Source organism: Ovis canadensis, chromosome 6 (assembly GCF_042477335.2).
Source record: "Ovis canadensis isolate MfBH-ARS-UI-01 breed Bighorn chromosome 6, ARS-UI_OviCan_v2, whole genome shotgun sequence".
Lineage (NCBI taxonomy): Eukaryota > Metazoa > Chordata > Mammalia > Artiodactyla > Bovidae > Ovis > Ovis canadensis.
In genome coordinates, this window is record NC_091250.1 from 74,893,862 (window position 1) to 74,912,401 (window position 18,540).

The following is an 18,540-nucleotide window of genomic DNA, read 5'->3' on the forward strand; positions in this document are numbered from 1 at the left end:
AATGAGGAAAATACCTGTTAAAAGTACTTTGTCAAGTGTAACAAGGTAACAATGTTTTTCCTCAATCCTGGTGGTAACTGTCACACTCTTAAAATGTCAAAAATACCAAATAAGTGTGTTCTGCAAACACAGAAACACATAGCTTTGTGGTTAAGCCAATAAAGAAAACAGATAAACGAGGTACACAGACATGTTAAATATTTTTGAAAGGTTACAGACTTCCCTGGTTTTATACCCTCTTCTGTAAATTTCCTAATATAAAAAAGTCACAAATCCATCCTAATAAAATCTAAGATATATTGTTTGCAAAATGGTACCTTAGCTATGAAACTGAGACATTTGTGTCAGTTGCTAAAGAAAAACTAGATAATAAAGAAAGCCAGAAAGCCACAGTCTTCCGTATAATTTGCAAAGAATTGAATTTGAGGGGGACAACTACTTACTTTATTGCCTCTGGAGGAAATGAGAGTTTCACATTGGAGTTTCACTTTTGAAATTACCAAGTGAGTCTTCAAATAGTGTGATTTTTCAAATACACACACAGAGCACACATGCACCACAGTTCAATACTGAACATTAACAATCAGCTTAAAGTCAGTGGTGGTTTTCCATCTGTGATGGAAACACAAATACTTAAAACCACAAAGAGAAAGAAAACAAAACATAATTCAGGAAATGGAACTATTGGTAACGTTGAGCTCTCTGACTTCTGTCTGTACCACCCTGCCAATCCTAAGCATTTTTGCAACCTTTTCTTCCTAAGTAATTCTTCCTATTCACAACCCCTTTCCTTTCCCTGTATTCTCCCCTACTTTCCCACTCCTCATGCCGTTACACTCTGACGGCAGCAGAACAATTAAATTACAGCATCCTGATCCTAACTCAATATCTACTAAAAATCTAAACTTTTGAAAAAGAATTTTCATTGGAGTGAAAGTCATTCTACTCACACTTTTTTTAGGAGTTACCTCCAAAGTGAGCAGCCATCTGGTGTATAAACATCTAAGATAAAAAGGTCACCAATTTGACTTTAATTTATACCATGACTTTACCTTATTCTTTATCAACAGTCCCCACCTGGTATTCCAGGTCTTTAAAGATTTCATGAAATAAAGAATAACACTAGTGACTAATCAAATTCCCAAATAATGGATCTAAACATCACTCTTACCTGCACAGAACAATTCTTGCTCAGTATATGAGTAGAAAAAGGAACACGTTTTTAAATTTATTTTTATAATCTTAGCAAAGGGAAGTCCTTCCAAGCAGAACATCAAGACTAGAAACTACCCATTAAGAAAGAAAAATTTGACTACATAAAAATAAAAGATAGCATAAACAGTTAAAAAATAACTAACGTGAAAATATCTACCACACATTATATATGAGGGCTCCTACAAATCAATAAAAGGTAATCCAGTAGAAAAAAATGGATAAAAGTTACCAGTAGATAAATTATAGAAGAAATGCAAATAACCAAATAATAAAAGATGCTCAACCTGACAAATAATAGATAAATTAGAACTTTATTATTTTTCTAAGTGTTAAAAGATTCGTAATGCCCAGGTATGTCAAAGGTGTGGGGAAACAGATTCTCACACACTATACTGCTAATAACAGTAAAAATTGGTATAACCTTTCCAAGACAATCCAACAACACTTATCAAAATTTTAAATGTGCATACCCTTTGTCCCAGGATTTCACTTCTAAAAGAAATGGTAAAAGAAACGGTTTTATTTGGCGAAACCAAAAGAGTGGTAATTAACTCTTATTTTCTTTTTAAATAGTTATTAATTGAACATGACAGTTCAAACAAAGCAAAAGATTTAGGCAAAAATCACATAAACATTAAAACAGATTTTAGCACAGACAGCTAATAGCAACAAGTTTTTCACACTTCCATTTACAGCTACTGGACACAGATTTATCTCTTTTGACGATTCTATGAGGTATAAAGGCAAACAGAATGATTTATCTTCATTTTATAGATAAATAAGTAGAATTAAGTCTGACAAACATAAGCTTTTAGTCAGTTTTGCCACTTACTATTAGACACTTGGGCTTCCCGGGTAGCTCAGTTGGTAAAGAATTCGCCTGTAATGGAGGAGACCCCAGTTCGATTCCTGGGTGGGGAAGATCCACTGGAGAAGGGATAGGCTACCCACTCCAGTATTCTTGGGCTTCCCTTGTGGCTCAGCTGGTAAAAGAATCTGGCCACAATGCAGGAGACCTGGGTTCGATCCTGGGTTGGGAAGATCCCCTGGAGAAGGGAAAGGCTACCCACTCCAGTATTCTGACCTGGAGAATTCCATGGACTGTATAGTCCACGGGGTCGCACGACTGAGCGACTTTCACTTTCACTAGACACTTGGGGTCTTCCCAGGTGGCACCAGTGATAAAGAACCTGCCTGCCAATGCAGGAGATGTAAGAGACATGGGTTCGATCCTGGGTCAGGAAGACCCCCTGAAGGAAGGCATGGAAACCCGCTCTGGTATTCTTGCCTGGAGAGTCCCAAGGACAGAGGACTACACTTAGGTGGGCTACAAAGAGTCAGACACAACTGAAGCAACTTAGCACACATGCACCGGGCACTTGGGATGAATTACTTAACTTTTCTGGCCCTCTGTTTCCTCATAATGCCACTTGCCTCACAAGATTCTTGTGGGGATTAGAGATGGCACACCAGATTGCGACCTGGTCCTCTGACTCCAAATTCCTTTCATAGTTCTCTCTCTACTTGACCACGACTGCCCCCTCATAGTTTTACCATAATTCTAAGTGAAAGTCACTCAGTCATGTCCAACTCTTTGCGACCCCATGGACTATACAGTCCATGGAATTCTCCAGGCCAGAATACTGGAGTGGGTAGCCTTTCCCTTCTCCAGGGGATCTTCCCAACCCAGGGATTGAACCCAGATCTCCCATACTGCAGGTGATTCTTTACCAGCTGAGCCGCAAGGGAAGCCCAAGGATACTGGAATGGGTAGCCCATCCCTTCTCCAGCGGATCTTCCCAACCCAGGAATCAAACTGGAGTCTCCTGCATTGCAGGCAGATTCTTTACCAACTGAGCTATCAAGGAAGCCCTGATAGATCCTGATAACTCTCAGGATCTAAGCAAAAGCAGCCACACTCCATCACTAGCAATATGGCCTTTCCCTTATTATTCCTGATACATTTGATCCTTATGTGATTACAGATAGGCACCATGCCAGGGACTTAGGACACAAACAGGAAAAAGACGTCATAAAGTTACCTGGGAGACAAATTAGTATATGAAGAATTAAATACAAAACAGTGCTAAGACAGAGCTAATCACAAAACTGTAAAAGCACCAGGAGCACCTAATACAGACAGCCTCAAGGACAGGAGTAAGACCTGAAATGGGTCCCAAAATGATTAGTAGGAGATACTTTTGATAGTCATAGAAATCTGAGTTTGAACACATTGCTATAAATTCCATACAGGAAGCTTGTCTATTCTACTCACCTCTGTATCTCAAGTACAGGGCCAGCACCTCAGATAAACAGATGCTTAATTAATAATGGTTAAACACATGAGTGGTTATTTCTAAAGTCACTGACCTTCACACCTGGGCTCAGAAAGAGAGGTTCTTAACTGTGTAAAATGAAACTGATGGTAGATTTTTTTTTTTAAAGATTGCTTATTAAAATAAACTTTGAGATTAATTTGTGGGCATGACTTTATCTACTACTCTTTGTTTTAAGGAATTTTAAGCAGGTATTAAATTAACATTATTGTGTATTATTTCCCAGGAAAATTATTCAAGTTGACTCTTCTATCATATGGTACTCTTGTCATATTACAGTATTGTGGCTACAAAAAACAAAATACTTTCACTTTTAGTATAATACTCTTCTTCACAGCTTTTCTCTAAAGCCTATTAATGGCTCTCCATGGACCTTCAGTTAAAAACTTCTGATTCACATACTCACACTGCATAAGCTAACTTACATCCATCTCAAAATCAGGTACCGCTTAGAAGCACGCTGCTGCTGCTGCTGCTGCTGCTGCTGCTGCTGCTGCTGCTGCTGCTGCTGCTGCTGCTGCTGCTGCTGTTTAGTCGCTCAGTCGTGACCCACTCTTGGAGGCTTCATGGACTAAAGCCCGCCAGGCTCCTCTGTCCATGGAACCTTCCAGGCAAGAACACTGGAGTGGGTTGTCATTTTCTTCTCCAGGAGATCTTCCTGACTCAGGGATCGAACCCGCGTCTCCTGCTTAGCAGGTGGATTCTTTACCACTGAGCCACCTGAGCCTCCTAAATCTTGTCTCTACTCCAGACCTCTGAGCTCCATATCCATGTAGCCAAACAGTCTGTCATCTTCAGTTCAGTTGCTCAGTCGTGTCCAACTCTTTGTGACCCCGTGAATCGCAGCACACCAGGCCTCCCTGTCCATCACCAACTCCCGGAGTTCACTCAGACTCACATCCATCGAGTCCGTGATGCCATCCAGGCATCTCATCCTCTGTCGTCCCCTTCTCCTCTTGCCCTCAATCCCTCCCAGCATCAGTCTTTTCCAATGAGTTAACTCTTCGCATGAGGTGGCCAAAGTACTGGAGTTTCAGCTTTAGCATCATTCCTTCCAAAGAAATCCCAGGGCTGATCTCCTTCAGAATGGACTGGTTGGATCTCACCTCTATCCAAATGCTCCAAAGATGCCTCCAGCTCATAACATCCAAAACCAAGCTCATATTTTGGGGGTACTTGTTTCTCTCTCTTTCCCACCTCAATGCACAGCATAAGCATTCACTCAAAACAGAAAAATGGGCACTGTTTTTCCTCCTTCTGACCCTCCACCTCACCAAACTATCTAAGAATCTCCTGACTACTGCTGTCTTCCTTCTTCTGTTTCTATTGCCAATGCCCTGATTAAGGGCTTCATTTACTTAATTAAAAAACATTTATTTATCTACTTGGCTGTGTTGGGTCTTAATTGGGGCACACAGGATCTCTGTTGCTGCAGGGGGGATCTTCCATCATGGGCTCTTCTTTGCAGCATGCAGGCCCTCAAGTTGTGGCTTGTGGGCTCCAGAACGTGTGGACTCAGCAGCTGCAGCACCAGGGCTTAGTTGCAACATGCGGGATCCCAGTTCGAGGACCAGCAGTCGAACCTGCGTCCCCTGCATTGGAAGGCAGGTTCTGAACCACTGGACCGCCAAGAAAGTCCCTATTTACTTTTTTAACAAACCCTTAAATAGGACTTACTCTGTGCCAGACAATGATTTAAACCTTTAAAAAACGAATTTAATCCACATAACAAAGTCTATAACATTCTTTAATTCATAGATGAAAAAACTGAAAATGCCAACAAGACACTTTCTAGTAAAAGTTTTTAAATATAAGACGTTCTTGAAGTGAAGTGAAAGTTGTTCAGTCGTGTCTGACTCTTTGTGACCCCTTGGAATTCTCCAGGCCAGAATACTGGAGTGGGTAGCCTTTCCCTTCTCCAGGGGATCTTCCCAATTCAGGGATGGAACCCAGGTCGCCCACATTGCAGGCAGATTTTTCACCAGCTGAGTCACATAAATGTAAGCAAAAGGGAAAGATCTGTTGCACTCTCCTACCCTAAGGTGTAACTAACAATTCTACAACACTATCAAAGAAAAGCATCACCTATCAGGCAGCCCAAATGCAATTTTAATATACATTTACACTGGGAGGAAAGTTATGACCAATCTAGATAGCATATTAAAAGCAAAGACATTACTTTGTCAACAAAGGTCCATCTAGTCAAGGCTATGGTTTTTCCAGTGGTCATGTATGGATGTGAGAGCTGGACTGTGAAGAAAGCTGAGCACCGAAGAATTGATGCTTTTGAACTGTGGTGTTGGAGAAGACTCTTGAGAGCCCCTTGGACTGCAAGGAGATCCAACCAGTCCATCCTAAAGGAATTCAGTCCTGGGTGTTCATTGGAAGGACTGATGTTGAAGCTGAAACTCCAATTCTTTGGCCACCTGATGCAAAGAGCTGACTCACTGGAAAAGACCCTGAAAGATTGAGGGCAGGAGGAGAAGGGGACAACAGAGGATAAGATGGTTGGATGGCTTCATCGACTCAATGGACATGGGTTTGGGTGGACTCCGGGAGTTGGTGATGGACAGGGAGGCCTGGCATGGTGCGGTTCATGGCGTCACAAAGAATCAGACACGACTGAGCAACTGACCTGAACTGACATAAGTCAAGACAAAGTACCAGACCAGTACTCAAAAAAAAAATTATTAATTTTTTAGAAGTTTCCAAATCTGCTAATTACAAATCTATTAGTAGAGTTAGAGGTGGGGAAAAAAAAACCTTTGCAATAAATACTCCTAAACCTGCACAAAGGAAGCTATCCTAATGACCTTTTAACTTTAAAAGATCAAAGTACAAAAGCTGATACATATTTACTTTGAAGTATAACCAAACAGCTAGTAACTTTTCCACTGTACATGGGCTCAACGAGCAAACAAGCTATATCTGCCTACCAAAAATGCAAAGAGAAACCGTATCATACCACTGTGTTCACTCACTTTGAAGAGTACAGGATTTTATGCAAAATAAGCACTGCAGTGCTCTGTGGGGTTGGCTTTACTTCTCTAATTTGAAAATCAGTCAGTTCAGTCGCTCAGTCCTGTCCGACTCATTGCGACCCCATGAGTCGCAGCACGCCAGGCCTCCCTGTCCATCACCAACTCCCGGAGTTCACTCAGACTTGCGTCCATCGAGTCAGTGATGCCATCCACCCATCTCATCCTCTGTCATCCCCTTCTCCTCCTGCCCCCAATCCTTCCCACCGTCAGAGTCTTTTCCAATGAGTCAACTCTTCGCATGAGGTGACCAAAGTACTGGAGTTTCAGCTTCAGCATCATTCCCTCCAAGGAAATCCCAGGGCTGATCTCCTTCAGAATGGACTGGTTGGATCTCCTTGCAGTCCAAGGGACTCTCAAGAGTCTTCTCCAACACCACAATTCAAAAGCATTAATTCTTCGGTGCTCAGCTTTCTTCACAGTCCAACTCTCACATCCATACATGACCACTGGAAAAACCATACCTTTGACTAGACAGACCTTTATTGGAAAAGTAATGTCTCTGCTTTTGAATATGCTATCTAGGTTGGTCATAACTTTTCTTCCAAGGAGTAAGCATCTTTTCATTTCATGGCTGCAGGCACCATCCGCAGTGATTTTGGAGCCCCAAAAAATAAAGTCTGACACTGTTTCCACTGTTTCCACTGTTTCCCCATCTATTTCCCATGAATTTGAAAGTAAAGAAATACAAATATTTTTGATTACTATGTTTAATTCATCCACCAAATCCACAAGCAGAAACTGATCACCAACACACTTCACAAAATCTATCCAAATGCAAAAATCTTTAATCCTGAAAAACAGTTAAATGCAAAATGATATATCTGACTAAAAGTGTATATTAACAGCAGCACAGAATAGACAAATGAAATTTAATAATTTTAAATTATATTAAAAGCTTATACTTTAAAAATGACAGGTAAGCTGTTGGAATGTAATGCCCTAAGTTTAGGAGAGAGATCCATTCTCACCACTCTTATTCAACACTCTGGTTTTTAAAAAAAAAACAAAGCCATTAGGCAAAGCTAAATTATAAAAGGCATACAAGATTGGGCAGAAAGAAGTAAGATTATTTTTATTTGCAGCTGAAATGATCTTAAATAAAGAAAATCCTAAGGAATTTACTAAAATGAAAAACTGTTAGAACTAACTTAAATGAGTTCTACAAGGTTGCATGATACAAGATCAATATACTAAAACCAACTGTATTTCTCTACTTTTCAAAAGAACAAACCAGAAATGAAATTAACAATTCCATCTATAACATCATTAATAAGAACAAAATAGCATCATCAATAAGAACCAAATACTTACAAATAAATTTAACAAAAGTGTTAAATCCATACTCTGAAAACTATAAAATATTATTTAGAAATTAAAGAAGACACAAACAAATGAAAAGATAGCCCATATCATGGATCAGAAGATATTATGTTGTTAGGATGGCAATACTTTCCAAATTGATTTACAGATTCAATACAATCCCTAACAAAATCCTAGCTGGCTTCTTTGCTGATTCTAAAATTCATATTTTAGAAATTCAAGGGATCCAGAACAGGCAAAACAATCTTGAAAAAGGTCTAAGTTGAAGGACTTACACCTCCCAATGTAAAAATGTACCACAAAGCTACAGTAATAAAATAAGTGCATTACTGGCTTTAGGGAAGACACACAGATCGATGGAATAGAATTCAGTGTCCAGAAAGAAACCTTCACACTTATGGTAAACTGATTTTTGACAAGGGAGCCAAGACAATTCAGTGGGAAAAGAATACTTTGCAAGTGGTGCAGAAACAACTGGAGACCCGCATGCAAAAAAAAAAAAACCTTGGGCCCCCTACTTCACACCATATACAAAAATTAACTCAAAATGGATCAAAGTCCTAAATGTTAAGAGCTAAAATTATAAAACTGTCAGAAGACAATAGAAGCATGACCCTGGATTAGGTAATGGGTTTCTTAGATATGACGCGGAAAGCTCCGAGGAAGTGATGACTGACACTTGAATGAGTGAGAAAAAGGCAGAGTATTCCAAGAGGAGGAAGAGTATCCCAAGGAGAGAAAATAACAAAAATAAAAGCTGAGACAGAACTAGCTTAACACACTCAAAGAACAGATAGATGAGCCTGGAAAGGAAATAAGAGTCTTATAGGTCAAGTACTAGTACAAATGGCAAAAGTTATATTATTAATACAAAACGGTGACAACATTGCTCCAGGGAAGCATTCATGCAGTAAACTTCAGTGTGAAAGGTCTCCCCTAGAATGTGGCAAAGCAGCAGCTTAGATGCATTCTGACCTCTCTCTCATCCCTCAAATCTCATGCCTGTTTAATTCAAACTTCTGCATATTTTCAATAAATAACTATGGCAGTCAATGAATTAAATATGTTGAAAGTGAAAGTGAAGTCGTGTGGACTCTTTGCGACCCCGTGGACTGTAGCCCTCCAGGCTCCTCCGTCCATGGGATTCTCCAGGCAAGAATACTGCAGTGGGTTGCCATTTCCTTCTCCAGGGGATCTTCCCGACCCAGGGATCGAACCCAGGTCTCCCACATTGCAGGCAGACGCTTTAACCTCTGAGCCACCAGGGCACGTTTTTTTAAATGGCATCTCTCAAGTTTCATTAATGTTTTAAGCAAATAATTAAGTCCTCATAGTAATCGAGGAGAAGGCAATGGCACCCCACTCCAGTACTCTTGCCTGGAAAATCCCATGGGCAGAGGAGCCTGGTGGGCTGCCGTCTATGGGGTCGCAGAGTTGGACACGACTGAAGCGACTTAGCAGCAGCAGCAGCAATCCAAATCACTTACATGGCTACTTTTTATTCTATTTATTTTCAATTCCTTTAATAGACATTATATTCACATGGTTCAAAAATTCAAAACGGTAAAATGTCTCCCTCCTACCCTGCCTCTCAGACACACATTTCCCAATCTTTGAAGGCAACAGATGTTATCAGTGCCTTGTGTAGCCTTCCCATCTTCAAGCAAATATGTATATATTCTTTTCTCTCCTTTTCTACAATAAACTGGCAGCATATTTTACATACTGTCTGTATCTTTCTTCACTTAATTATTTTGGCAACTGTTCCGTATCAGGGCACAAAGATTTCTCTTTTTGATGGTTGCACAGTATTCCATTTTGTAGATACACAATATTTTACACCTTTGATAACTTTTAATTGGAAAAGATTTAAGAAAAAGATGCAGCTCCCAGGGCAAGAGTTGCTAACCTTACATCTATCGAAGGGCCTCAGAAGATATGTGAATCCCCTTAAGTGGTGTATATATGTCCTTACATATTTCTGTGGGCAGCAAACTTGCATACCATTCACCACATTATCAAAGGGACAGCTGAGAGCCAAACAAAAGTCACAAACTACTATACCATATAACTTATGTGCAGGTGTCTAATAAACATAGGTTGAACAGAATTTTGGTCTAGGATCTGCTCTTTTTTGTACTAAAGAGAGAACTAAACACCAATAAAATCCAAACTTGCTATGTTCTTTATAGAATCTTTTCCCTTTACAAACAGCAAAACCGATCCCTTTGACTCTCACTCTTTTTGAGAAGGGCTTTATTTTTCATCTGCACCCTGAACAGGAGTACTAAGAAGAACCAATTATGTAAAGTACCTGAATGATCAAAAGTTGACTACATAAGCTATCGTTCTCCATAACTGACAACATCAAAGGTATCTCTGATGCCCCTTAAACTCTTTAACGTTCCACACAATCCTTCCTGAGAAATAGAGATCATTAGTCGTGTAGTTGTATGTTTCCTACCACAAGCCAGGGACCAGAACAGAAGCTTTACATTTATTATTTTGTTTAACCTTCAAGACAATCACTCAAGGCAGCTATATTTCTCCCTTTCTACAGTTAAGGAAACATAATTTAAGAAGGTTAAAATTAGGCTATTTACTTGTTCAAAAACCACTTCATCATTAAATGGCAGAGCAATACCAAAACATCGCCTCACTCTTACCTTCAAGACTCCAAGTCTTAAGAATTTTCCACAATTACTATGCAGTGCCTTAAGTCCAAAATGTAATTACTAATTACAGTCATTTTAGGGGGGTGGCATAATGTGGTGGTCTGAAAAACCTAGGTTTTAATTCTAGTTCAACCATTTATTAGTTACATCACAAAGTGTTTTAAACTCTAAAGGCCCCCTTTACCATCTTTAAAACTGGATTGCTGTGAGGTTTAAATCAGAAAAGACATGTAATACAAACAGCCCACATAGCCACCTGAAGATACTTGCTACCTTCCAAAAAAAAAAAAAATACTTGCTACAAGCTGGCTATTATGCTGTTATCATTATTTCATCCTTCTCTGAGAAGAAACACAAAGGGCTGTAAGGTTTCCCAATCTGGCATAAAATTACACACACACAGCCCAGAATGTGGACACTGTGACAAATATGCTGATTGAAAATAAAATGACTGAAAAAAATGTCTGATTATTAAGTAGACTCCAGCTTAATGCAGCACAATAAACTGTCCTTTACATTAAAATATTTCAAACACACACTAGTATCTACTGCCATTCTAGCATGAATGTTTTGTTTTGACGGCTGCATAATTATTTCACTCTTTATATGGTTTATGCAGATTAGGCACTGAGGGTTTGTTTAAGATTATTTTTAATATCAGGTGACAAGTGATGACAGCTGTCAAATGCACTACAGCTGCTCCTCCCAGGTTTGCCCTCTCTCCTGTAAACCGTATTATCCCTTTAATTTCTATGAACTCATCTGAACAAAATAAAACATCCTCCCCGTGCCCTCGATCGCAAAACGGCTGATGAGCACTTCGCGGAGCTGCTAATGAGGAAAGTACGAAAACTGAAGGCTGAGAAACTTATTCATGAGAGTATTTCGCGGTGCTGTTAAAGACGAAAGTTGAAGGCCTGAAACTTGTTCATCAGAAATGAAGTTTGTTCGACTCTTCTTCTCTGACACTCAAAGCTTGAAATCAACGCGTTCGGCAGGACTCAAACCGAGGTTGGAAGCAACACTTAACAGGAAAAGCAACTTTACTCCTGAGCCCCCCAAATCACCTCATTACTCCTTTCCTTCCTCCCTTCCCCCAACAGTGGGAAAACGTAAAGCTGCCGCGCAGCACCAAGAGCGCTGCGCGCTGGCTGCGGCCGAAAGCTGAAGCCCGCAGTGGAAGGAAAGCTGTGAGCCCGGCGCCCAGCTTGTAGCCCCTTTCGTGCCTTCGTTCCCTTCCGGAGCCACGCATCCCGGTCCTCCCAGACCTTCCATGCCAGGAGAGCCAGGTCCACGCCCTGCCTGCGAACTCTCCCCAGCCCCCCAGCCGCAAAGCCTTTCCCAGGTGCTCACCATTGCAGCCCACGGATGAACGCGCGAGCAAGCAGGCCCGGCCGGCTGGGGGATCCGTTACCGGGACTCGGGATCCATTCGCGCCAACAACTTCTCCCGCGAAGTGGAAGGAGGTCGAGGCAGCGGCGCCCGGTGATGACGTCAGGAGGCGCGCAGCTTCCTTTGGGTCCCGGCGGGAGGCGGGAGGCGCTACGTGAGCCCAGGTGCGGCCCTTGAGACAGCCTGGACGCTGGCGTCGCAAGGAGTGGCGGGACCGTGGCCCGAGCCTTGTTTTGCGCCTTCGACTTTTGGTAGAGGCCCTCAATTGGGGAGGTCTCGAGATGGATGTCCTCCGAGGGCGAGCACGTTTGGAGGTTTCATTGCCCTTCTTAGTGGCTTTAAAATGTTTATATTTTTTAAAAAATGTTTCTATTACCAGCCGCAGTAAGGCAAACATTTTGGGTGTATGTTTCACAAATTACATTTTAACATCTATTCCGAAATTAAAATTTCACCAAACAGTATTTCCCCTGATCTTTTAAATGTTTGACCAATCCAGTTGGTTTTGTTCGCCTACTTTTAAGTGGAGACCCACAGTTTGAAAACACTTTTAGGACAATTTTATACTGTATAATTCCAGAACAAAAAAGATTTTGATAAAATAGTCATTACCACCCACTCCATTTTATAAATGAATAATATAACGCCCAAACAAGCTGCTACTGCTGCTAAGTCGCTTCAGTCATGTCCGACTCTCTGCCACCCCCGTAGACAGCAGCCCACCAGGCTTCCCCGTCCCTGGGATTCTCCAGGCAAGAACACTGGAGTGGATCCCAAACAAGCTAGGGGCCCTAATTGGGAATCTAGGCCTCCAAATTCCCAAACCTACCTCAGCTGCTGCTGAGTATGTCAAAGAACTGTGTTGGAAGCCAAGGCATAAATGAGGTACATCTCCCTACAAAAACGATGATCCCGAAAGCTTTGGAGTAAACAAGTTTTATATTAATAGATAAGCAATGGCATTTTAGAATAGAATGTGACATTTGCATACAATTTTAAGAGAAAACTTGAGACCTTAAGTAGTTTAATGGGAAGAGCAGTATCTCCAGGTTTGGCCCTAGACTTTCAAATCCTTATCCACCCTCACCCACCCCTTGTTCCACCTTGCATTTTATCACACCCAGTATCTCTGCAATGAAAGATAGCAAAGCCTTCAGGAATGAAACAGAGGTTAAGGTGGGTGGTGAAGTCGCTCAGTAGTGTCCAACTCTTTGCGACCGGTGGACTGTAACCTACTAGGCTTCTCCATCCATGAGATTCTCCAGGCAAGAATACTGGAGTGGATTGCCATTTCCTTCTCCAGGGGATCTTCCCGACCCAGGGATTGAACCCGGGTCTCCCGCATTGCAGGCAGATGCTTTAACCTCTGAGCCAAGATGGGGCTAGTGGTAAAGAACCTGCCTGCCAATGCAGGAGACATAAGAGACTTGGGTTCAATCCCTGGGTCAGGAAGACCCCCTGGAGGAGAGCATGGCAATCCCCTCCAGTATTCTTGCCTGGGAATCCTCATGGACAGAAAAGCTTGGAGGGCTATAGTCTACAGGGTCACAAAGAGTCAGACAGGACTTAAGCAGCTGAGCATGCAAGCACAGAGAGCTCCTATTTATTAACTGCACAGCATAATATGTGCCAGGCAAGCAGCTATGGACTATCCCACTTTAACTCATCTGATACCTACAGTGACACTGGCTACTATTATCATCCACAATTTACAAAGGAGTAAACTACTCTCATGAACAGGGCCTCAGTGCATTGGACCCTCTGATGCCAATATGCCAGGATTCCTAGCCCTGCCACATGCTAATTGTGTAACCATGGGCAAGTCGCTATGCCTCAGTTTCCTCAACTGTAAAACAATGATAATAGTTCTGTGTTCTTCATAGGGTTATTATGAAACTTTTCCTGGATAAGTGAATAATTTTTTTTAAATCAGCTATTATTATATTATACAAAGCTAGGTGATATCAAGAGAGATAGTTCCAAAAATGAACATACCTACTCCACAGTTTTGCTTAGGGAAATACTTGATTGGGGAGGAAGGGAATCAAATCTGTTGAGAAATCAATAAAAAAAACTACTCCCCAGAAAAATGTACATGGCAGACACATCACAAAAGATTTTGCGTGTAACTTCAGAGAACCTAAACCAATTTATAGTGTTCATTGTGTTGTAAATAAGCAAATAAGTGAAAGCCGCTCAGTTATGTCTGACTCTTTGTGATTCCATGGACATACAGTCCATGGAATTCTCCAAGCCAGAATACTGGAGTGGGTAGCTGTTCCCTTCTCCCGGGGATCAAACCCAGGTCTCTTGCATTGCAGGCAGATTCTTTACCAGCCGAGCGACCAGAGAGGCCCAAGCAAATAAGATATATATTAAAACATTTACATATCTTTTACATTATACAAGTTTAAACTTTTGCATTTCTTTTTTAGTATTTTGAAGCCTTCCTTGAACTTAAAGTGAAGTGAGTGAAGTTGCTCAGTCGTGTCTGACTCTTTGCAACCCCATGGACTGTAGCCTATCAGGCTCCTCTGTCCATGGGATTTTCCAGGCAAGAGTGCCAGAGTGGATTGCCATTGCCTTCTCCAGGGCATCTTCCCGACCCAGGGATCAAACCCGGGTCTCCCGCATTGCGGGCAGACAGTTTACCGTCTGAGCCACCAGGGAAGCCCTCCTTGAACTTAGGCAAGATTTAAATCAAAAGACTAACTACTAGAAAGATACTGAACTGAATTTGTTGGATTGTTTTCTTTAGGAACATTTACTTGGAACTATCCTATCTCAGAAATGTACCAGATTTGAAATGGCTATATATATTTAATGCTCCTCCCCAAACATGGACTGGCCTGTGACAGATTTGACCAAAGAATATAGTGGAAATGATGCTATGACGGTTCCAAGTAAAGCTTCCTAATAAAGCTTTTAGAGGACCAGCAGCTCCCATCTTGCTCTGTTGGAACTTTGAGCCACCATGTAAAGCAGGAGGAGGGCCAGTTGAGTCCAGGCTTACAACCGTCTCCACCAGCTAACAGGCTTATCAGTGAAACCATCTTCAACACACCATACCAGCTGCTGGTGGAATTCCACTAAATGACCCCATCAACACTATGTGGAGCAGAAAAACCACCTAGTCAAGTCTTGCTTAAATTCTCTGACCAACAGTAATGTGAGCATAATAAAATGATTGTTCTTTTAGGGTACTAAGTTTAGGGTAGTTTGTTGTAAAATAATAGATAACCAGAACAGCAATGTTTTAAAGAAACCAAAGGATAACCAAAAAATAAGCAGGAACAAAATACTCAGGCTTATTTTCTCCACTGTGGTGCTTTTTTTACTGATGCATCATTCAACAAATATTTATTGAGCATCTACTGTGTGTCAGCACATTTTATGTACATGCTGGGAAACCATAGCAAACAAGACAGACAGTCCCAGCTTTTCTGAAGTCTATTTTTGAGGAAGTGATAAAAATAAGTAGACAAAAATAAAATCTGTACTTTTAGATATGGGTAAGTGCTATAAAGAAATCATAAGATTTGAAGCCTAAAGAGTGCTATGATCCTATTATTCTTGGTTGGTGGTTTAGTTGCTAAGACGTGTCCAGCTCTTTGCCACTGCACAGACTATAACCCACCAGGCTCCTCTGTCCATGGGATTTCCCAGGCAAGAATACTGAACTGGGTTGCCATTTCCTTCCCCATCCAGGAATTGAGCCTGGATCTCCTGCACGGCAGGTGTATTCTTTACCAACTGAGCCACCTTTGTATTTTATGACCAAAAAAAGAAATTGCTAAGTGTTTTGTGGCAAAATATGATATACATTTGTTTTGCATGGTAGAGAAATCTGAAAAGTGCTAAAAAGATGATCAAATGTGATTTTTTAAAAATGTGTCTATAGGAGAGCAGCAGAGTTCCCTGTTAAGTTTACTTCTCCATGATAGCTGCATCTGGATTTTAACCCTTACAGGGCACTATTCTATAATAGTTTGAATTTTTTCCAAGCAAAAGGCCAGCCTGTGTGCACCTTCCATCTCTATGTGGTCTTTCTTCAACAATGAAAATAAAATGACAATAGGTCATAACTACTCCCATCTCTCACTATTAACTGAAAGACTATAATAATGCATCTCCAGGAAACTGAGAGTGCGCAAAAAAGTATACAACGAACTAGGGCTAGTGATTTTTAGACAGTTTTTCTAGAGAGGCCCAGAAAAGTCATTTATCACTGATGTAAAACATTAGCCAACACAGATTGGCTAATGTTTTCTTGAAGGTATTTTCACCAAAACTATTTCCTCATGTTTTCCTTGGTCATGCTTTCCTTAGTTGAGCTCTTCTTAGTATAAATGTTTCTAAAACTAGCTGATGAATAAATAAGACTAATAATTAACTGGTAGAATAACACCAGTAACAGATAATATAGCAATTAGATCAATGCTGCAGTTTCCAGAATTAGGGGTATCTATCTAGAAGCCTAAAATATTTTTTAAAAATTCTTTGCTTTTAATAATGGTTTGAGACATATCACAGAGAAGACCCATTTTAAGGGATATATTATATATTGGATGTGATCATCTGATACTGACTGGCCTTGTCTTAGTTCTTAAAAGAAAAAGCTTCAAGGAAAGCTTTGTAGAGAAAGTCAGTTTTGTGAAAGGTAGGGCTCTCTTTCCCTCTTCCATTTAGGGATATATCACCTGTAGAAGAATTGCTGGCATTCCATGGAGAACTCTTTACTTCAAAAGTAAGAATATTGACAGTAACATCTCTGTTAATATATTTCTAAATCTGTGAATAGTTTGGATTATGAGAATAAAAATTGGCTCTCTTTCCATAATGTATGTGAATACTCGGTCATGTCTGACTCTTTGTGACTCCGTGGACTGGAGCCTGCCAGGCTCCACTGTTGATGGAATTTTCCAGGCAAGAATACTGGAGCAGGTTGCCACTTCCTACTCCAGGGGATCTTCCTGACCCAAGGATCGAACCTGTGTCTCTTGAGCCTTCTATGTCCACACCTCCTATGCCTCCTCCATTGGCAGGAAGATTCTTTACCACTGCCACCACCTGGGAAACCTCCATTGCCCTCTTGAAAATGAATCAAAAGCTATGTATTAGTTAGGAAGTGCATAACTTGAATTTTGGTTAACCTTTATAATCTTACTATCTACTGCCATACATAAGTGAAAAACAATTGCAAAGGCAATCTAAATTAGTGTTAATGTCTGTGTCTTAGTTAAATCATCTATGTAATAAGATATAACCTTTAGAGTCACTCAGAAATGCTTTTCAAAAGCACAATAGTTACATTGTCTTTCACTTAGACATTTATAAGTCAGCAGAAATCAATCGAGTTTTCACTGTGCAACAACAAATGTGACTTTCTGCCCTCTGGATAAATATTAGCACGTCCTGCTTTGCTAGGATTTATTGGAACATTTTCCTTGTAGAAAGCCGTCCGATAGGCAGCTTGTCCTTTTCTAGGTTTGTGATGCCTGCAGAGATCCAGATCGGTGATGTTGACCTTATAATCCATTTATGAACATAATCATTAAGTCATAATCTGTCACCATTAAAGTGGACATATTCTAACTTAGGAAATTAGGTAGTAACTAGGTCATTTATCTTAATTCTTGGATGATATCTTCTTAATGTGATTATGCTTGAGTAATCCAAATTTATATAAACTTGCCTGATAATATCTTACAAATAATAAAAAAAGTTTGTTCCATTAATAAATCAATATCTTCCCTTACGTTAGCAGAAAGTTGCATTTAAAATAGTAAATTTAACAAAAAGCATATAACTTTACTTCTGGCATGCATATTTGATTATATAAATAAAATGTATCTCAAATTATGAATTAAATCCCTAAAATATTCATCTGCAGGACTTCCCTGGAGGTCCAGTTGTTAAGACTCCGTGCTTTCACTGTAGCAGGCACCGGTTTGATCCCTAGTGGGGGAACTAAGATCCTGCATGCCACGTGGGGCAAAAAAAAAATAAATAAAATATGCATTGGCAATGTTAAAGTTGTTTATAGACAGAACAACGGGAATGTGAACCATATTTTGTAGTGAGAGTAGATTTTACAATTAAGATAGTCTTTCATTCTCCAAGTCCTACAAATCAAAGTAGTTCTAGAACTTTTGTTGTTTCATGGGAATAATGTGAGGATATATAATAATCATACAACAAATAAAGGAAATTACCAGGTATAGGGGTTCCCAGGTGGTGCTACTGGTAAAGAACCTGCCTACTAATGCAGGAAACTTAAGAGATGCAGGTTCAGTCCCTGGGTTGGGAAGATCCCCTGGAGGAGGGCATGGAACCCACTCCAGTATTCTTGCCTGGAGAACCTCTATGGACAGAGGAGCCTGGTGAGCTACGATCCTAGTGTTGCAAACAGTCAGACACGACTGAAGTGACTTAGCATGCCCACATGCACACTAAAGAATGATCACATACTTGGATATTATAGAAGTTTAAGACTCTTGAGAATCTGAGTTTCTATGATAAGATACACCCAGAATTGTGCATATTTCAACAATGTTTGCA

At 40.5% G+C, this 18,540-nt stretch overlaps 1 protein-coding gene across 3 annotated transcripts in view; it reads right to left on the minus strand.

Annotated features, from left to right (window-relative positions):
• RFC1 (replication factor C subunit 1) overlaps nucleotides 1–12,214 on the minus strand; it is a 73,081-nt gene extending 60,867 nt beyond the window's left edge. For 2 of the 3 annotated variants that reach the window (XM_069593864.1, XM_069593863.1), the window contains exon 1: nucleotides 11,941–12,214. In XM_069593864.1, the coding sequence (XP_069449965.1) occupies nucleotides 11,941–11,943 (3 nt within the window). In that variant the 5' untranslated portion in view covers nucleotides 11,944–12,214. Of the gene's footprint in view, nucleotides 1–443; nucleotides 613–11,940 lie in introns of all 3 variants that reach the window. The other variant, XM_069593865.1, reaches the window with a different exon arrangement.
• Nucleotides 12,215–18,540: the final 6,326 nt, after the last annotated feature.